Source organism: Muscardinus avellanarius, assembly GCF_963383645.1.
Source record: "Muscardinus avellanarius genome assembly, chromosome: 9".
In the NCBI taxonomy this organism is placed as follows: Eukaryota; Metazoa; Chordata; class Mammalia; order Rodentia; family Gliridae; genus Muscardinus; species Muscardinus avellanarius.
Genome location: NC_137795.1, coordinates 24,140,215 through 24,163,092, shown reverse-complemented (window position 1 = coordinate 24,163,092; position 22,878 = coordinate 24,140,215). Strand labels below are relative to the sequence as shown.

The 22,878-nt window shown below is 34.6% G+C and overlaps 1 protein-coding gene across 1 annotated transcript in view; it reads right to left on the bottom strand.

The window, feature by feature from the left end:
- The window catches only part of SUGCT (succinyl-CoA:glutarate-CoA transferase), a gene marked incomplete at both ends in the record, with an annotated part of 986,025 nt that overhangs the window by 463,087 nt on the left and 500,060 nt on the right, over positions 1 to 22,878 (bottom strand). The window contains one exon of the mRNA XM_080701949.1: positions 11,998 to 12,100. Coding sequence (XP_080558075.1) covers positions 11,998 to 12,100 — 103 coding nt within the window. The remainder of the gene's footprint in view (positions 1 to 11,997; positions 12,101 to 22,878) is intronic.

Here is a 22,878-nt window from a genome sequence, read left to right as displayed (position 1 = left end):
TGGGGTCAGAATTGGGAAAGGGCTAACTGAGTGATGTGTGTATATATGCCTCTTCCATCTTATACTCCATTAAAATGTATAACTACAATGCACCAATAAAAGGAAAAAATAGTAATGATTGATATAAATGGTTAATAAATATTTTTTGTGCAAACAAATGACAAATGCTACCGAGGATATGGATAAATGGGAATTCAGATATTTCTATAATTGGTTAGATGGACATTGCCAGCACTGCAGGAACTTGCCACATGTGCCTCCCTCTAAGCTCTTGAAATGCAGGTCATCTGAATTGAGATATGTACCAATAAATCACTCAACAGATTTCAAAGACTGTATAAAAGTTTAAAATGCCTCATTAATACTCTTCTTAGTTGTAATTGCATTTACATTTAAAATATATTTTGAAAACATTAGGTTAAGAAAAATGTAATTTCCAATGTATTTTTAAATTAATTTTCTGCTGGGCATGGTGGCGCACGCTTGTAATCCCCAGGCTTGGGGCTGAGACAGGAGGATCATGCAGGTTTGAAGCCAGCCTCAGCTGGCTTAAGAGACCCTGTTTCCAAATAAAAAAATATATAAAATAGGTCTGGGAGTGTAGCTCAGAGGTAGAAGGCCCCTGGGTTCTGTCCCCAGTACCACCAAAAAAATTAATTAATTAAAAATAAATAAAAAATAAAAATTAATTTTTCATTTTTAATTTGGCTATTACATCATTTAAAATTACATAGGTTTCTTGCATAACTTTCTATTAGACAACATTATACTAATCCACTTTCTAAAATTAGCTGGTGTTAATTACAATTCATTCTGACTCTAAATGCCCTCAATAAAATTAACTAGCTTTTCTTGATTTTCATTTTTTATACATTAAATTTTGATTATGCCTTCAGCTTAAAAATTCATCGTTTTATAAAATGTTTATGGTATATATGTCTACACCAAAATATTTTTTAAATGTTCAGAAAATATAATTTATACATTTGAATATTAATGAATGAACTGTATGCTTGTGGACATATATGAGAAAAACAGTGAGAAGAAATCAGAGTAATTTTATGATACCAAGAAAATGTTGATATTTTAGGTCACAAATAATTTCAAATTTACCAAATATAATAAACTGAAACCCTCCATTAAGACTTTGCTTGTCATTGAAATGGAATTTAATAATAATATGTATGATGGTTTAAAAATAGAATATCTCCCTATCCCTCACAAGGTAAAAATGTAGGAAGCAGGTGAGGTTGCAATCTCAGCAGTGAATCAGTCTATTACAATGAACTTATCTGGGTGCTGGCCTAAGCTGGTAGGGTGTGGCTGGAGAAGGTGGGTCTCTGGGGTTGCAGCCTTGGGGATCATACATGGTTTTGCCTGCTTGCTCTATTGCTTCCAGCCTCCAGGATGTAAGGAACAAAGCTCTGTGCTCTCCCTTGCTCCACTTCCTGCCACCATGCCCTGTGATCTGTAGTCCTGGCTTTACATGATTGATCTCATAATCTCCAAACGATGAGCAAATAAATTTTCCTCCCTCTAAATGATGTGGTCAGCTCTTTGGATTTTTGCTATGAGAATGCTGACCAAGACACCATGATGAAATAACCAGAAGAAGCATTAAAAATGACAAAGCATTCTTTGGTAGGTGCCAAGATTTAAACATTGTGCAGCTCTTTGTTAGATGTTAAACTTCCACTAGATCATTAAATAAAAACATCCTATAGTGCTTTATGCCTATTTTTCCTTGCTATTAAAAATACACAGAGCATTTGTATATAATTCTTCTGTAATACATACTTTCTACTTAAACTAGACCAACATTCTAAATGTTTGATACCTATGTCCTCTTGATTCACTGTCTCCCATCATTCTTTGTTTTGGTCAAATACCTAATACGAGATTGACTATGCACATGGCAGGGCATCCAACACTGTGTACTGAATGAGAAAGGAATGACTAAATGAGTTAATAAGTGATTATGGTCTCCCTTTGGCCTGAACTATGCCCTTTACCTTTGCTTATAAAATTCAAGGAAGTAGCTGGGCTTGAAATCCCCGCACTTGGGAGGCGGAGACAGGAGGATTGTGCAGGTTCAAAGCCAGCCTTGCTGGCTTAAGAGACCTTGTTTCCAAATAAAAATATAAAAAATAGGTGTCAGGGAGTGTAGCCCGGAGGTAGAAAGTTTTCCAGGGACCCCAGTACCACACACACACACACACACACACACACACACACACACAGAGTCAAGGAAGTAATGTCCTAGGCAATCAGTTCAATATCTAAATATACATAAGTATGATAGTTCAAAGAATGCATCAAAATTTCTTAGATATATAAATTAAAAAATAACCTACAATGCCAGTAATGTTATTCTAGGTCCTTACTTTTTCTTCAACATTTCAATGAGTTTTCTCTTAATTTTTACTTTAGTACTCTTGTTAACAAAATGAAATTGAATATAATTTCCTTATGAATTATATTTAATATAAAATAAACTCAATTTTATTTTAATCATGTAAGTATGATATGCATTATTTCTTTAAAAATTAAAAATATTGCCGGGCGTGGTGGTGCATGCTTGTAATCCCTGCGCTTTGGAGGCTGAGACAGGAGGATCGCGCTGGTTTGGAGCCAGCCTCTCTGGCTTAAGAGACCCTGTTTCCACATAAAAAAAAAGTAAAAATTAGGTCTGAGAGTGTAGCCCGTGGGAGTGTATCCCGGATGCAGAAGGGCTTCCAGGAACCCCAGTACCACCAAAATAAATAAATAAATAAATAAATAAATAAATAAATAAATAAATATTAAAAATATTATACTCAAATATCATGATCAACAAACAAAATATCTGAATTTGTGTATCATCTAAAATGTGTCATATACACATCTCAAGCAATAATCTGATTATAAAGCCACCAGACAGCAGAAAATAATTAAAATCATAGCAGAAATAAATGAAATAGAGAATAAAAATTCAAAGAATCAACAAAACAAAAAGGTGGTTCTTTGAAAAGATTAATAAAATTGACAAGTCCCTGGCCAACCTAACCAAAAGAAAGAAAGAATCAACTCAAATCATTAAAATCAGAAATGAAAAAGGAGAAATCACCACAGACAGTGGGGGAATTCAAAAAATTATCAGAAATTATTTTGAAAATTTATACTCAATAGACTGAAAAACATGGAAGAAATTGATAGATTTCTAAGCATATATAACCTACATGAATTGAACCAAGAGGACATAGCAAGCCTAAATCAAACAATAGCAAGAAAAGAAATAGAAACCGCAATAAAAATTCTGCCATCAAAGAAAAGCCCAGGCACAGATGGGTTTTCCACTGAATTCTACAAAACCTTCAGAGAAGAATTAATCCCAACACTTCAGAAAATTGATAAAGACAGAATTCTCCCAAACTTCTTCTATGAGGTCAGTTTCACATTAATAGCAAAACCAAATAAAGATACCTCAAGAAAAGAAAATTATAGACCAATATCCTTGATGAACATAGATGCAAAATTTCTAAACAAAATACTAGCTACATTCAAAACCATATGAAGAGAATTGTATACCATGATCAAGTTGGTTTCATCCAAGAAAAGCAAGGCTGGTTCAACATACACAAATCAATACATGTTATTCACTACATAAATAGAAATGAGAACAAAAACCACATGATCATATCAATAGATGCTTAAAAATCATTAGACAAAATCCAACACCCATTTATGTTAGAAAATACTGCAGAAAATTGAAATGGAAGAAATATATTTCAACATTATTAAGGCAAAATACAATAAACCCAAAGCCAACACAATACTGAATAGGCAAAAACTGCAAGAATTTCTTCTAAAATAAGGAACAAGACAAGAATGTCCACTACCACCACTTCTTTTCAATATAGTTCTCGAGACTCTTGCCAAAGAAATAAGACAAGAGAAGGCTATCAAGAGAATTTAATAGTAAAAGATTAATTAAAGTTATCCTTGTATGCAGATGGAATGATCCTTTATCTAGAAGACCCAAAGAAGTCAACCAACAAACTACTGGAGCTGATTAACAAATTCAGCAAAGTTGCAGGATACAAAATCAATCTAAAGAAATCAGTTGCTTTTCTCTATGCCAACAATGAATCCACAATGAAAGAAATAAAGAAAACAATTCCATTCACTATAACCTCAAAACCAATAAAATACCTAGGATAAATCTAACCAAAGATGTAAAAGACCTCTACAATGAAAACTATAAAACATTAAGGAAAGAAATTGAAGAAGACATTGGAAGATGGAAAGATCTCCCCTGCTCATGAATAGCAGAATAAATATAACCAAAAATGGCCATTCTGCCAAAAGTGATCTACAGATTTAATGTAATTTCTATCAAAATACCAATGACATTCTTCATAGACCTAGAAAAAAATCAGTCATCAATTTCATATGAAGAAATAAAACACCCAGAATAGCCAAAGCAATTCTAGCATTAAGAACCAGACAGGAGGCATCACAATCCCGGACTTCAAATTATACTACAGAGAAATAGTAGTGAAAACAGCATGGCATTAGCACAACAACTGCCATACAGACCAATGGAACAGAATAGAAGATACAGAAACAAATACACACACTTTAAGTCAGTTGATCTTTGACAAAGGGGCCAAACTCATACACACTGGAGAAAAGACAGCCTTTTCAACAGATGGTGCTGGGAGAACTGGCTATCTATTTGTAGAAAGATTGAACTAAACTAAATCCTTACCTCTCACCATGCACAGGAATCAACTCAAGATGGATCAAAGACTTGTAAATTAGAACAAAGACTGTAAAGCTATTAGAGAAGGGTGTAGGCTCAACACTCCAACACACAGGCAGAGGTAGTAACTTTCTCAAAGTTCAGGAAATTAAAACAAGAATTAACAAGTGAGATGGCATCAAACTAAAAAGTTTCTGCTCATCAAAGAAAACTATCAAGAACCTGAAGAGAAAGTCTACAGAATGGGAGATCTTTACCAGCCACCACTCTGATAGAGGGCTAATATCCAGAATATACAAAGACTGCAAAAGACTCTATGCTAGCAAAACAAATAATCTAATCAAGAAATGGGCAACTGAATTGAATAGACACTTCACAAAATAAGTGCAAATGGCCAATAGGTACATGAAAAAATTTTCAACATCATTAGCCATCAGGGAGATGCAACTGCATTTCAATAAATATTGTCATCCATCAATTACCTTTAATATGCATTAGGTGAGATAGAGAAAAGAAGGAAGAGAGCGAGAAAATATTCAACAGGGCTTAAAAAACAGTTCTGTATTTTGGGAGTGCTTTTAACATTACTATATGAATATGAAAGCCTTTTTTGACAGATGCTCAGATATTTTGCCAAAATGTGCTAAAATAAAACCACTTAAAGAATATGAGCTAGCCTAGAGATCAATAAAATCTCAAATTTCACAGACTTCCACAAATAATAAGATAAAAACAACAGATAATTTTTCAGCCATCAAATGTTTTAATATTTTATTGTTTCTATGATGTATTTATTCCATAGGAAATACTCGTGAAAAGGAGATGTAATGGCCTATAGGGATAAGAAGAATAAGGTGTCCGTAGAAAATGTTAAATTAGTTTTGATGGTGATGCAAAGTTAAGGAAGGATTGTTGAGGATGGCTTGCTGCCACAGGGTGGGGTTTTGTTTTGGTGTCCTTTTAGAGCCTGCAGGTGTTTGGCACCAGTTGAAATTGGGGCCAGCTGTGATATTTCAATAATTCTTATATTCCCTCGTAATAGTTCTCAGAAGTGATGCTTCAGGGTGATGTCTTACACCTGATACATTCAACTTGGGTGGTACAAATGGGAAGACTGTTATCTACCACCAGTTTTGTGACATCTTTTGCCCTTCTTCCTGACCCTCAGATCATAGCATCAAGGACAGAGAAAAACACTAATCAAGGCTCCAATAATTTGCATTTTTAGCTGAGCAGTTCAAACAAAGATAATGATACACTAAATAACCTAATATACAGTGTTCAGTGAAATCCTGAAAGCAGGCTGGGGCATTTTCTTTTGATACTTGGTATAGATGATGGTATTTTAAGCTTTCTCACTGGTGACATCTATACCTATCTTTGCAGAAATTTGAGTATTTTCTATTACACTGCATTTCTTTTAAGTTTGTTTGGTTTGGAAACTCTCAAACGACAATGTATTTTGTGCACATGTTCTCAAGGGTATGTTAAATAGGATCATACTGAGGTCACCTAGTAAGCTTTTAAAACTTTTTAAGAATTCCTTTAATGTAGTGAACAATCTTGGTCTGATTAAAAGAAGATATTTTAAGAAAGTACTTGGAAAAATTATAATCTATTAAAAACTATATGCAGATAATCTATACTATAAGCTATAATGCATATAACTTTCCACAGATAATTTGTCATTGAGGAGAAAAACAATAAAACTACCACTTCAAGTGGTTTTTTTTTTTTGTGCGTGTGTATGTGTGTATATGTGGTACTGGGGTTCCTGGAAACCCTTCTACCTCCGGGCTACACTCTCAGACCTATTTTTTTTTTAATTTGGAAACAGAGTCTCTTAAGCCAGAGAGGCTGGCTTTGAACCTGCATGATCCTCCTGTCTCAGCCTCCCAAGCGCAGGGATTACAAGTGTGTGCCACCACACCCGGCCACTTCAAGTGTTTTGAATCAAAACAGAACTATCAATAAATGCAGGCAAAAGCTCCCATAGTATTTTTGATTGACTAAATAGTGGATGCCTATAGGATTATTTAAGCTATGTAAAATTCTTTAGTATGTAATCAGAAGATGAAAGGTAGACAATATTCCATCTATCCAAGAAAAAAATATGTCATCTTGTTGTTTTATTTAAGTAAAAGAAAAATAAATTTTTCTCAGCCAGGTATCATGGTACATGCCTGTAATTTCAGTACTTGGGAGGCTGAGACAAGAGGATCGTAGTGTTGAAGCCAGTCTCAGAAACTTAGCAATACCCATTTTCAAAATAAAAAATGAAATATAATAGGGCTAGAGGTATAGTTCAGAAGTTGAATTTCTCATGGATTCAATTAGCACCAGTACCACAAAAACAAAATAATAATTAATAATGATAATAATAATTAAAACAAAGTTTTCCTGAAACATAAAGATATGATGAAACTGTTAAGTTAGAAATAGTTTCTACCATCAAGTAACTTTTTATTTACCAATATTTTCAAGCTACAGATGAAACATAAATTCTCCACTTTATAAGTAGGCACACAAAATTCAATTCTTGAAGTTTCCAATGATTTTTCTTCCCTAGTTACTAACCCTTTTCATTTCATCAAAGCCTTCCTTTCTGTGCCATGTTCCAGGCCTTGTAATTCACCCAAAGTAATTTTCAGTCCAGTGAGCAGCTGTGCTGGCACAGTGCTCATGGAGAGCTGGGCCACCAAGCCAGTGGCACATTCCCACATCCGAACACAAGTGGCCAGTCCTTTTACCTACAGCCAAAATACTCTGAAGTTCATCAGAGGGAAAGCAAGGGAGGACACCTCAAATGGAAATTAGACTTACAAAAAAGCTTCTAAGGAAATGAAATATAAAAGGGCTGTCAGTAATCAGAAATGATGAAGAGCTGAGACCTTTTTTGGCATGGAGTGTGCAGATACAAGGATACAAGGATAGTAGACTATGATTTTAAGTTAATGATCCCCATTATCCTCATGGCTACATGGGATGTGCCTCTATCCACCTAAAAAGACAAGTAGAAGAAGGTGTTTGTAGCCAGAATATAACCACAAAGGGCACCATGATAATGAGAGCCATCACCAAGTACTGAGCACTTACTGTCTGGCAAACTCTATACTGTTCCTTTGATAAACATCTCATTTAACTCTTTCAACAATCTAGAGATAAGCTCCTATTTCATCATTTTATAGTTAAGGAAATTGCAGCCTACAAAGTTTATAAAAATTTTCCACCAATTTTGACTCTATGGTCTTAACCATCTTGTTACTCTCAGTCCCCTGAGATCACAAAGAATAATTCAACTAGCCCTAAAAGCAGAGCTTGTTAGCCTATTCTTGGATATAGAAGCCATTTCATCACATAGGAAACCTAAATTTTCCATAGTTAACCAACTTACTCATTTGCTGATTCACATATCCACAAGTTTTTATTCTGTGCCTACTATTTAAGTCAATTTTTATGTTTTCAGAAAAGCAAAGATTAATTCATACTAAACCCCTACACCAAATACACAGTAAACAAAATAAAAGTTTATTTAATAAATGAAAAAACTTTCTGAGAAGTCATTTTAGATGTCATCTTAGGGTGTTTTTTAAATAATATGTTTTATACAAATTTTTTGGGGGGTGGTACTGGGATTCCTGGAAACATTTCTACCTCCGGGCTACACTCCCAGACATATTTTTATAATTTTAAAATTTGGAAACAGAGTCTCTTAAGCCAGCACAGCTTTCTTCGAACCTGCGTGATCCTCCTGTCTCTGCCTCCCAAGCGCGAGGATTACAAGTGTGCACCACCATGCCCAGCTATACAAAAATTTTTAACTTTCTGATTTTTCCACATTATACATTCTTTTCAAAATTCAAAATTTTATAGAATTCTTTCTTTTTTTTAGAAGTGTTCATCAAATTTTATTTATTACTAAATAGTGAATTATTATGTAGTTATCAACAGGATATTTAAAATTTGTTACTAATAATGTTTTTTAAAATTTTTGTATTGATACATTCTAGTCATACATCTTAATGGGATAAAGATGGTAGAGACATATATGCACATATCACACCCAATTCCAGCCCCATTCCCCCTCCCCCTTCCCATTTTTGGCTGAGTGATTGACTGATATATTTGTTTAAGTACATAATGTGCTTTAGAGAGTTTCCCTCTTCCCCCCTCCCATCCCCTCAGGTCGCCATATTTGCTCATCTAAAGGATCTCTTTCATCTAGAGTTCCTCCTGTTATCCATTTCTCCCTAGCTTTCACATATTAGGGAAAGCATCTGATTTCTTACTTTATTGTGACTGACTAACCTCACTTAGCATAAATTCCTCCAGTTCCATCCATTTCCCTGTAAATAATGTAATTGTGTTTTTATTTATGGCTGAGCAAAATTCCATTGTGTACATACCCCACAGTTTGTTTGTTGGTTGGTTGGTTGGTTGGTTGGTTGGTTGGTTGGTTGGTACTGGGGTTCCTGGAAGCCCTTCTACCTCCGGGCTACACTCCCAGACCTATTTTTACTTTTTTTAAATTTGGAAACAGGGTCTCCTAAACCAGCGCACGGCTGGCTTCAAACCTGCGCGATCCTCCTGTCTCTGCCTCCCAAGCGCGGGGATTACAAGCTTGTGCCACCAAGCCCGGCCTCCCCCACAGTATTGTAATCCATTCATTTGTTGATAGACATTTTGGCTGATTCTATTTCATGGTGGCACACCCTTGTAATCCCAGCATTCAGGAGGCTGAGGCCAGAGGATAAAGGTTCACAGGCAGCCTCAGCTACTTAGGGAGGCCCTTTGCAACTCAATGAGATGCTATGTCAAAAACAGAATTCTTTCTAAAAGGGACAAGCACTTCAGAGCATAAGAGAATGATGGTGCCCTTGTTTCTTGTCATGACTGGCATATTTACAACTTCCACAGTTATCTTTGCTTATTTTTAAAATGCATTAGAAATATACCATTCTCTAGTGTTTAAAAATTGAAATGTGTGTGTGTATATATATGCATATATATATGCACATACATATAATTTATTATTGTATGTGTATATATATACACATATACATATAATGTATTCATATATATATATAATGTGTAAAAGGGAACAACCATCATTACCATTAGGGTAAAATTATCAATAACCATCACAGTATAATAAATATTTTTCATATTTGAATTATAACAATTAGAATCCACTTTTGTACAGTTAAGAGAGCAATTTGTAGGTTTCACAGATAGTATAAAAATCTGGTATCCTGACTTAGGTAATATCAATCTTCCACATTTGATAAGTAGTCTAAGTGTTAAAAATGTGCCATAAGCCAGGCGTGGTGGCCCACGCTTGTAATCCCTGCGCTTGGGAGGCGGAGACAAGAGGATCCGGTAGGTTCGAAGCTAGCCGCACTGGTTTAAGAGACCCTGTCTCCAAATTTTAAAAAAGTATAAAATAGGTCTGGGAGTATAGCCCGGAGGTAGAAGGGCTTCCAGGAACCCCAGTACCACCAAAAAAAAAAAAAATGTGTCATAGACTAAAAACAGAAGCTTCTTCACAGGTTTAAAACAGTTGAGATGCAAAGATAATAATTAAATTAATTAAATATTCCTTGTGGTAATTAAACTAAATTACAAAAGAAAAAAAAATTATGAAAATCCTAATTAGCTGTATGCACTGTGAACCAGCACACAATATGAATACTTTTAAGGTAGTAGGTGGGATTTTGTATGTTTGTTCATCAAAGCCTAAAAATAGCTAATATTAAGAACACAAAGAGGTACACATCCATAATCTCAGTACATGGGAGGCTGAGATAAAAGGATTGCAGGTTCAAAGACAGCATCAGCAATGTAACAAGACTCAGCAATGTAGCGAGATCTTGTTTCAAAACAAAAATAAAAAGGCTGGGAATGCCCCTGGGTTTAATAATTCCCAATAACAACACACACACACACACACACACACACACACACACACACACACACACTACATCTACTGATGTTTCAGAATAATTTTGGCTCTCATGCCTTTATCCCTCATTTAAAAAAAATAAATGGAGTAACAGATATGCTGATGGAATAACTTAGAATATCTCTAGTAAAAATATGAGGAAACCAAGTAGTTCTTCTCATCTCAAATCCATACTGGCCATTATTTTATTATGAACAAATCTTTTAGTCATAGCAGAAAAAAAAACACAGAACAAAATACATTAATTCATTCACCTTTTTCTCCAGTAAAAATTATAACTTCTGAACTAATGCAAACTCATATAAGATAATGGTACTAAAGTTAAGAGATCAGTTTTCCAAAAAAGTTTTCCTCCCTCAAAAATGTACATCCCGTTTTTTCTTTTTTGTAGTACTGGGGATGGAACCCAGGAGCATTGTACCTCAGAGCTACAACCCCAGCCCTGTTTTTAGTCTTTTTATTTTTTGAAACAGGTCTCACTGAGTTGTGAAGGGCCGCACTAAGTATCTGGGTCTATCTACTAACCGCAATCCTCTCGTCTCTGCCTCCTGAATGCTGGGATTAAAAGTGTGCACCACCATACCTGGCTCTATTTATCCTATTTTTGATCATTCATTTTAAAAAACCCTGCCACTGTATAAATGTAAAGAATACACCCCAAAATTCTATAATTCTAAAATGCTGGAAATTGATGACATGTGAATATTCATAGTGAAAATTTCACAAAAAATGGACTTCCTCTATATTTTGAGGTTACTATGTGAAACTGAGACATGATAAATTGTTAGGCCCCACAAACTTGTTAAGCAATGTATAGCACAAAACTTTATTCAACTATAAAGTGTGCCTCACAAATAACATACATTAACCAAAACACATGAAAGCTTCTAATCTGAAGAACTAAATAAGATTTACTCTATACATTTTAAGACAGCCATACTATAAAAGGTGGACTGTAATTATGAAATTTCTCACATTTCTTTCAACAACGAATGATCTTTGAGAGCCTGGTAACAACCTCTCAGTTTTTTATATTCATGTATTTCAGAAAAAATAAATGCCCTGATCTTAAAATTTTTTATGTAGTGGCTGATGAGGAAATATGTTAGATCTTACAGACATAGAAGTATGATTGTAAAAGGACAGTTTGAATTCTGATTCTTTTTTATCTCAAACCCACAAACAATTTTAAAACAAGAGTGACTTAAGCTTTAGATCAATGGTCAATGTGCATTTATATAAATGAATATGGATAAGAAAGAGAAGCAACCCAAACCTTCATCAAACAAACCTGGGGTTCTGCAAATACACTCTTCATGTTGTTGATTGGGCCATATGGGACCCCACTGCCTTCAAAGAGACACAACCACATGGTGGTAATTTCTTCTTCAAATCTAGAAACAGACAAAGAATACATGTTTTACAACCTTCCTTTACATTTTGGGATTATTATATGAAACTGAGACCTGGTAAATTGCTTGTATTTTTATTGATTAAAGTAACAGTATCAAAATGTTATTTAAAATAATAATTTGAAGAAAATTATAAAAGAAACACACCTCTTATCTCATATGAATCTCTTTCACATAACTAATAGTGACAAAAACATATTTCTTAGTCTTTCTTTACTCTGAGTTTTGAGAGAAAGGTACCCATACAACATGACTTGAGTAGCTCTGCAGTGAGAAAAGTGGCCACCCAGGTCTCAGAGCTTAAAAGTCCATTATTAAAGATGTAATTTCTCTTCTTTCTAGCCCTATGTATATTTTGGCACAGTCCCTTGGAAAATAAATACTGTGTAGAAAATGATACTGAATTCTAAGTATAATACTGAGCAATTTACTGATGATGATGATGATGATGATGATAGCAGCATCATAATGCACACAAGAAATAATGGCACAGGTTTTTTTTACATTTCTCTCAGGAGGTATAGGATACCAGGTTATGGTAAATACTGATAAACTAAATTATTCCTCAAATCAAGAATAAACTAATAAGTTGTTTTTTAAATAAAAGTATATGTAAAATACGTACGAATTAAAAGATAGAATTATTGACCTATAAACCACTTTACCTATTTTACCTATTGTTTATTATAACATATGGATATAAATACACAAAACTCAAATTTATACACTGCCTTTATCTCTGTTTTGTTTCTTCTATAACTTAAAATTAGACTTCACAGAAAGTAAGCCATATTAAACTCCTTTTATTTTATCTATTACTTCTTAAGAAAAGGGAAGCTAACTCAATGAGATGTACTGTTTTTATCTCTTCTCTGTTAATACAATAAACACAGAAGCAAATTCTTAGATAGCTAGACAGTGTGATTGTAATTTCTAATGTACAAAGAATTTCAGAACTGTTCAATTTTAGAATATCAACTACTGTTATTTTCTTCACCATTTACAAAAAAAAGGCAGAACCAGTATCAATACTGGAGGATACTTCTCTGATTACCATCACTGATAGAAAAATAAAAGATAAAAAGAAAATAAGAAACAAAAAAAGAAAAATGAAATTAATGTATTCTCTAAAGGACAGACTATAATATGAATAATAATATATAATAATATAAATTTACACAAGTTTTTATAAAAGTTTTAAATTAAGATAGTATTATATTTCACTAGAAATCTAATTAGGCATATTCATATATTTATATAGTGAGTATCTTCTACACACAAAGCATTGACTTGTCTTCTCATATACTGTGTTTCCTTTTTGTTCCAATTATGATAAAGATTCTTCATTATGCATTTTAATTTTGGTTCAGTAATGTTAATTATCCAACTTAGTACACAAAATATCTTATTTATGAATGTTGGTAAAGAACTTATTTTATGGGAACATCAGGATGCAAGATCAATCAATTCTTCACTTCATGCTTTCTTTTCACTGACTATTAAAGTTGTCTCTTCAACAAGACCTCCTAAAATATATATAGATATATGTCATCAGAATGATTTATGCTGAAAGAATAAAAGAGATACTTTGAATCTGGAGCTACTTTTCAATCAGGGTGTCAATTATTCAAGTTTTCATAAATAGAGTGCTATAATGGTTAGTCTGATAAGTTTTCAAAAAAGTGAATATATCCCCACTGAATTCACCCAAGTGGCCTGAAAGATTTGCACAGAAAATGCATGTCAATATCCAAACAACTCCTGGCTGCAGGCTAGCCAACAGAAGACTCAGGAGAATAGCTGAAGTTTTAGTATTTATATAAGCTTTTCACCACTGGGCAAAAGAGAAGGATTTATTCCATGTATTGGAAAACAACAGATGTACTTTGGAAATGAGACTAAGGGAAGAGGCAGCATCCAGATCAGCAGTTGTGACCACTGTGTGTATCTGCATGGGTGTGGGTGTAGAAGGGTTCCTTAATAAACTCAATCAGCAACTGAACCTGATAAATTCCACTACTCTCAGAGGACAGTTTCATTATTTTCTTCTGAAAATCTATCTCTTGATCTAAGTCTAATGTGAAATCATTTCCAATGCAAAAAAAAAAGCTGTAAGTACAGTTTTTATTAACCATAAAAATTCTGTCAATAAAAGGTGGGACCAATCTAAACCACTCAGGACAATATAATTCTGAAGATAAGATAGTGTCCTCAGACACAGCTCAGCAAGTTTCAGAGCTAGAGCCTTTGCTAAGAAGTTATTTGGAACCACATAAACAATCCAGACATTTGTAAACTTACTAAATCAACCCATATATTCTAGAATTTTAATTCATTTGATGCCAGGAGTGAGATTTATTTATTTATTTATTTATAATGTTTTATTGGTGCATTGTGTTTATACATCATAAATGGGGTAAAAAACACTTGTGTAGACATAAATGCACACATCACCCAGCCAGTTTTAATCAGCATCATTTAGATAGATGAAGCATAGCTGCATAAAAGGGACTGGAGTTTAACTTTCCTAACTTCAAAAGTTAACTTTTAAAAAACTCTTCTCTTTAGAGAATGGATTAAAGAAGCGAAACCCAGTAAGAGATCTGAACCATGAAGATGGGAGTCCAAAATAACTAAATGCTTTTACTATATTATTTATTCTACATTTTGCCAATTTTATTATCATGATCACACTATATTATCCTCATTTAACCAGTAGAAAACTCATGTTCAGAAAAACCTACTTGCTCAAATTCATATAGCTTTCTTTGTGTGTGTGTGTGTGTGTGTGTGTGTGTGTGTGTGTGTGTGTGTGTTACTGGGGTTGGATCCCAGAGGCTTTCTACCTCCGGGCTATACTCCCAGACCTTTTTTATATTTTATTTGGAAACAGGGTCTCACTAAGTAGCTGAGGCTGGCTTTGATCCTCCGGTCTCAGCCTCCCAAGCACGGGGATTACAAGCGTGCGCCATCACGCCAGGCTTTCATATAGCTTTTAAAGTCAGAGGTTGCATTTGAAGCTGAAACTGTTGAATTCCAAAGCCACTTTCTAATACAAAATGACTATGACAGAATACTTACAGAAAGCACAGTTTCCCATGCATAATATATATGATCACAGGTATTTTAAAAAAGGAAAGCAGGTTGGGCATGGCGGTGCACACCTTAGCCCCAGCATTTGGGAGGTTAAGACAGATGGATCATGGTTCACGAACAGCTTCAGCTACTTAGTGAGGCCCTTTGCAACTCAGTAAGACCCTGTTTCAAAATAAAGAAGAAAAAAAAAAGAAAAATAGGATGGGGGTGTAGCTCAGAGGCAGAATGCTCCTGGGTTCCATCCCCAGTACTGCAAAACATAAAATAAAATAAAATAAAATAAAATAAAATAAAATAAAATAAAATAAAATAAAATAAAATAATAAAAAGGGAGAGCAGAGGTAAAACTGTTCCTCTTTTGTCCTAATATGCTTCTTTATTTCCATTTTATATACTTTAATGTGCATTCCTTTCCTTAATACTTACTCGTTCCTGATACTTTCAGTATGAATTTGTTTCATGTCAGCTAATGAAAGTAAAGCAATAAAAAAAAAAGCCAGTCCTGCATGCAGGGACTATAGAGTTTAATGGAGAAGACAGCTATGGAAACAGATGGCTTACAACTCAGGATGCTGACAGGTATAGTGAACAACTTACAACTGAAGCGTGAGAAGGAAGACTTGCACTGAACCTGGGAAGTCAGGAAAGGGTCGAAAACCAAGGCGACATGTGAGCTCACGTTTTGAAAGATAAGTTCGAATTTTCCATGTGAAAGATGGGAGGATTTCTAGGTAGAGAGAACAATATGTACAAAGATTCAGCCTGGAAAAAAATCTGAAATCTCCTGTGCCCTGAGTGACAGAAGATGAATGAGAGAGGGAGGCTGGAACCAGAGGGCAAAGTGTCTTGTCTGCTCTGCTAAATGTATTGAATTTCTGCTGGCAACAAGGAACCCAGAACGGTCCTTAGGCAGGGGACTAACCTATTCAGCACTGATATGGAAAATGGAGTGATTTAAATGAGACTTCACATACTCTCTCATTCTGGTGCATCTCAGATATGTCTATCAATTCTTCCATATTATTGTCAATAGTGAATAAGTTTCATTTGAAAAAGAATTTTCTTGATATCACTACCCCTTTTAGTTACTATCTTATTCATCTAAACCTCTGAAATCTGACTTGATCACCAAGGCGTTTTGCTACCTGGTCTCCAATGGTCTCCAGTGGCCATCTGTCAAATCCAATATTCTTTTTTTCAGCGTCCTCAGTTTTTCCCCTTGAACAGTATCCAATAGTGTTGACTATCTGATATTTAGGTCTTTTGACACTCACTATACTTTTCAGGGTTTCTTTAATACTTCTTCGGTAATTTCTGATTCTTATAGTAATTCTTTTGCCAGCCCCAATATTGTTCTCTTTTACTCATTGCTATGAGTTGGGTAAGTATCCCCTAAAGGCCCAAGTGTTAAAGGTCAGCAGCTGGTAGCACTAATGGGAGGTGGTGGAACCTTAAGAAGTGGGGCCCAGTGGGAGGAAGTTATGTAATTGGAGTATGCCTTGAGAAAGCACCCTTTCCACACTTTGCTTCCTGACCACCATCAGGCAAGCAGATTCCTCCACCATATTCCTATCAGGACATAATGCATTGCTACAGGCTTAAAAGCAACAAGGCCAAATAAACAAGGACTAGAACCTCTGGAACTATGAAGCAAAAATAAATCTTTACTCCTTAAATGTGATTATCTCAGGTATGTTGTCACAGTAACACAAAGCTGACTAACATTCAGCCAAATAATTTTGTTATCCCTGTAGAGAAAATAGAAATCCATATTGTAGCCCTGACTTTTCTCTTGCCAGCCCATTTTTTTTAGTTACCATAAGATAATTCTACTCAATGTACTATTAACTCTGTAAATGTAGCATGGCTATGGATTACTTTATCATTTCCATTTTCCCATAAACCTAATATTCTTTCTTTACCCTTGGCTAACTCCCTCCTTTCCATCATTTGTAATAAAATATATAACTTTCCTGTGATATTAATTTTTCAAAAGTTAGATTTTATTGCTCCATTCCCATTCTAATCATCATAGTACTGGCCTTTGATGCTTCATACTATGGTAGAAATAGTTTTTTAAAATGTATTGCTTCCTTCTGGGTGTGATGGTGCATGTTTGTAATCCCAGCATTTGGGAGGCTGAGACAGGAGGATCATGGTTTGCAAACAGCCTTGGCTATTTAGTTTAGGCCCTTTGCAACTCAGTGAGACTCTGTTTCAAAATAAATAATAGAAAATAGGGCTGGGGATGTAGCTAAGAGGTAGAATGCCCCTAGCCCCTAGGTTCCATCCCCAGTACCACACACACACACAAAAAAAAAAAAAAACAACTTATTACTTCCAATATTTCTTCTTCTAGTAAATCATCAATTATAGGTATGTCTCAAAGATGTTCAACTATCTCCCTCCCAAGATCAGTACCTTCTATAACACCAAAAAAATCCATTTATTGATTATTATTTCCTCAGAACTTGGAATGTAGTTGGTACTCACTGTCTGCTGAATTAATTGATATTTTACTATTTGGGAAGAACAAGAGGTCTGCAGTCATATTAGCCTGAATTAGTGTGGTGAATTATTTTCCAAAACCATTGTTAATTCTATGTGTAATCAGACACAAAGATTGGGGAAAATAGGACAATTTGAGGATCTTATGTTTCAATGGAATGTCATACCATTTTTCATTTCTACTTTTCTAAATTTTTACCTAAACTCTACATAGGAATTTGTCTTGGGGAAATAAATTTCAAGTTCCCATAACTTATAAACAAATGCTTAAAACATGATGTTTCAATTTAGGGATTGCCTGTGCTAGCCAGAGAATCATAAGATCTCAGGAATTCAAAGGATCTTTAAAATTCATTGTTTCCTATGATCCTACAAAATCACCATCTCATGTATATTGAAAATATGACTATTAATAGAGAACTCACTGGCAGCCAGGTTACTGGAGTTATTCAAAATCAGAAGTATGCTACCATGTAAAACGCATAATTTTTATTTAAATAAACTTCACTTTTAGGTATAAAACTTTATTTTTCATATTTTTGGTGCATTATAGTCTCATATAATGCAGTTCATAATGATAGGGACACACATGCACACAGCACGTGGTGGCTTTCCCGGGCTACTTCCCCACTCCTCCCTTCCCCATACATGATACTGAAACTGGCATTGGTATTCTCCCATCTGTACATGTCTATTGAAGTGTGTTCTTCATTAATTTTTCCTCTTCCCTTCTTCCCCTTCCCTAGACACCCTCTCTCACTCCACTGGAGTTTCTTCTCCCATATCTAAAGTTTCTCTTCTATCCCAATTACTTGCTAGCTTCCACACATGTAAGAAAACATATGACCCTTCACTTTCTGGAACTGACTAATCTCATTTAATATAAGGTTCTCCAGGACCATCCATTTTCTTGCAAATGACATAATTTTGTTCTTCTTTATGAATAGTATTCCATTTTGTGTATATCCCATCATTTTGTAATCCATTCATCTGTTTATGGACACATAGGTTGGTTTCCTAATTTGGCTAATATAAAATGTGCTGCTATAAACATGGATATGTTTGTATTAATATAATATTCTGATCTCAGTCCCTTGAGAAAGATACCCAGGAGTGGTATAGCTGAATCATATGGTGGATTCCGAGATTTCTGAGGAATTTTCACACTGATTTTCATAGTGGCTGCACTACTTGCAATTCCACCAACAGTGTAGAGGAGTGCTTATTTTGCCAAATCCTTGCCAGCATTTTTTATTGTTTGACTTCTTAATGATTGCCATTCTAACTTGGGTTAGATAGAATCTGAGTGTAGTTTTTATTTGTATCCTCCTAATTGCTAATGATGTTGTATGTTTTTTATATATTTACTAGCCATCTGTATTTCTTCTTTTGTGACAATTGTCAATTTCTTGATTGGGTTATTCATTTTTTAGTATTAAGTCTTTTAAGTATTTATATATTTTAGATATTAATTTTCTATTAGGGCGCTAGCTGGCAAAGATCTCCATTTCTGTAGACTCTCTCTTTAGACTCTTCATGGTTTCCTTTGATGAACAGAAACTTTTTAATTAAGTTTCTGCATTCCACTTATTAATCTCACTTTAATTTCTTGTGCCTTGGGTGTCTTATTGAGGAAGCATCTACCCTTTCAGTCATACATTTTTAATAGATTTGAGTTTGAATAGCTCAGCCATGCCAGTATTTCCCATACACATGACCTTCATATAAGTATTAATTAATAGCATTAACAATTTTTCAAATCAGTACAACTGTTTATTAAGCATTTGCTAGTAAAAGGCTCAGTGCAGTTGGTCTTACTTGTAAGGTCACAAAAGTAGTTTACACCAATTATGTTATAGAACCCTCACAGCAATCCTTTGAGGGAGGTGCTATCATTGTTCATTTTATAGATAAGCAAACCAAGGTTTAGAGAATTTAAGTAACCTTTTTAACTTAGAAAAAATATTGTGTATTAAAGCAGAAATTCTCTCCTGGGTCCAAAGTCCATGTGTTAACTGGCAATATCTACTTCTTGACTCTGAAAGTGAAGTCAACAACAGAGCAAACAAAGCTTTGTAAATGATGGGTTACTGAGGACCAGTCCCACAGAGAGCTTAAAAGGGCTGGTTTGGGAAAGGAAATAAAACAAATATATACAAACATGAATGTATCACTGTGAATTTCACTATCAGGTAAGGAAAGAGCAGGAGAGAGGGGTGGTATGGGGAAGGAAATGGACCAAGTGATAATATGTGCATGTATCAACATAGCACTATGACTTTCTCTGTATTGTGTGGGAATGGAAGGAAAAAGGAAGAAGTGTGGGGAAGGAAATAGACAAAGTAATGTTATATGTATATATTAATGTATTACCTTAATCTCATTATGATATGTAATTGTAATGCACAAATAAAATATATTCTAGAACAGAAACAAGTAAGGTAGCACTTAAAGTCCAGAATTTTAACACTATTATTAACTGAGAACCTTCTTCTGAGAAATGATAAATTATTCCAATTTTGAAAATGAAAAATAAAAGCATTACTGGGACTTACATTCAAGTTTTTATATTCTAGACCAGAGCTTATCTTACCATACACTGCTGTTACATGTAGAAGATAATCAACCAATAAATAATAAAATTTATTGAGAAAACATGTATGACTTTTGCTGGGCGTAGTGGCACACACTTGTAATCCCTGCACTTGGGAGGTGGAAACAGGATCGCGCAGGTTCAAAGCCAGCCGAACTGGCTTAAGAGACCCTGTTTCCCAAAAAAAAAAAAAAAAAATGTATAAAAATAGGTCTGGGAGTGTAGCCTGGAAGTAGAAGGGCTACCAGGAACCCCAGTACCACCAAAAAGAAAAAAAAAGAAAAAGAAAAAGAAAAAAAGAAAAGAAAAAAAAAAAAACCATGTATGACTTTTAATCCCAATCTCATCTAGTTTTGTGATTGTAGCTAAGTTGTTTAACTTCTCTGAGCTCCATTTTTCTCAGTTCCATAGAAATTGCAATAATTTCCCTTAACACAACACATTAAGTACCCAACAAGTGGTATTTACTTGTAATAAAAATAAATACAATGGAATTCTAATGATTTATACAGCAGTCACTTTTATTACAGATAATCCCTCAGATATGTTGTGGTTTTAAAAGTCTAAACTCTGGTACCTCTAAAATATATCCATGTGTTTATTTGTTATTATTTGCCATTATTATTTGTTTTCTTAGAAAACATCTGTCTGTACTGAAGCCTCTAGGACTTTGGTGATGACCAGAGTCAGGAATCCCACTTGGTCTTCATTACACTTGGAGTTCTATGGTAGGGAGTGAAGTTGCACAGATTTTAAATTGGGCAGGAAATAATAAATCAGGCACAATTTATCAGGTCAACAGGAAAGTTTGGAAACAATTTAAAGAGGTACTACTATCAAAGTAGCTTGTGGAGAGGCCAAAGAGGTTAAAGGTACTTTTTGTACCATTCTAAAAGTTGAGATCAAATCTAAAGGCTAGCTTCCTGTGAGTGTCTAAAGGCTAGCTTCCTGTGAGTGACAAGAGAGATTCCCTGCTGGGATCCATATTGCATCTATATCTAGATGAGACTCACTTTCCTAAGAAGTCTTTTGTCTCCCTGAACAAAATCTGTCTACTCTAAAATCAATGACAGAAACTTGGAGCAAATATAATGTTTCGTTTTCCTTCTCCCCTACAAGAGTGTGAAGTTCTTGAAGACATTTCTTCTCCATGATTTTCATAGTTCTCTTGAACAGAGAATAGGTAACTATTCTTCCATAACTGAAGAAATAAACATTATTTCATTAGCTTAAGGGCCATTAAATATTAATAGTTGTTTTGTTTGTTTCCTCACATCTTTTGCACTGTGTGGGTGTGCACACATGTGTGTGTGGTACTGGGGATTGAGCTCAGGAGCTTTCTATCACTGAGCTACACTTCAGGCCCTATTTTATTTATTATTTTGAAACAAGGTTACCATGTGGCCTTGAACCTACAATCCTCCTGTCTCAGCCTCATAAATACTGGGATTACAAGTGTACACCAGCATGCCAAGCTTGTTTTGCAAATTTTAAGTTTGGACTGTTTGTCTTCTTGCTGATTTACATAAATTTTTTGCTAGCTAAATACAAATCCTGTATAAATTATATGCATTTCAAATTTCTTCTTTTAGACTACAATTTATCTTTTCACTTTGCTTTTTTATGGAGACTATCAATTTTAATGTAGACAAATTACAATTATTGTTCTTTTAGATTTTTGCTTTTTGTGTTGGTTTAAGAAATACTGCCTAATTCATAAGCTTGATGTGAGAAACTAAGTGAGCTAACACTTTAAAGGTGTTTAGAACAGTATGTAGCAAAAGTAAGTGCTATATAAGTGTTAAATAAATAGGACTACACTACCACTTTAGAGAGGCAAACTGTTGAAAGCATGGAGAGAGAAGAGACTGGAATAGAAGTTTTAGAAAGAAAAAATGTGGAATAGGGCTGCATTCCATAAATGCATTGTCTATAGAAAATGCCCCTTTGGACAAATCTAAGTAAACCCAAACCAGTGTGACTCCATAAGATCCAGGCTGGAGTCTGCAATTGAGTAACTATAAACAGACCTGTGACACTTCTGTAACCCACAAAGAAACAGCTGGAATTTGTTGGTCGAGTTTCTACCGTAAACAGAATCACAGATTTAATATTTCCTGTAATTTACTCAGACCTTACTTCCTCTTGGGAATTTATCTCTACATATTACCGATAAATTATGGTTAAAGTTATCTTTTTTTTTACCCTTAGCATTTGCTAGCTCCCTCCATTGTCTGCATGTCAATTTGTAGGCTGCACAAAAGATGGCATAAGAGTCTATCCAGGGAATTAAGTTACTGCCATTACTTTCATGGCCACTCAGGACTTCCCATACAACTTGCTTTCAGCACAGTAAAACACTAGATTGAGCAGCCAATATGTCCTAAGAGTTACTGTATTAGCATATTAACAATTCTGGCTTGTACTAATTGAAAAAATATTTTTAAATATTTTGAATAAGCTATGTAGCATATATTATAATGTTTGACCTGATCAGAATTGTTCTGTTGGCCCAAAAGGTCTAGCAGGATAGTTATAAACCTGATATTAGAAAGTTGGCCTT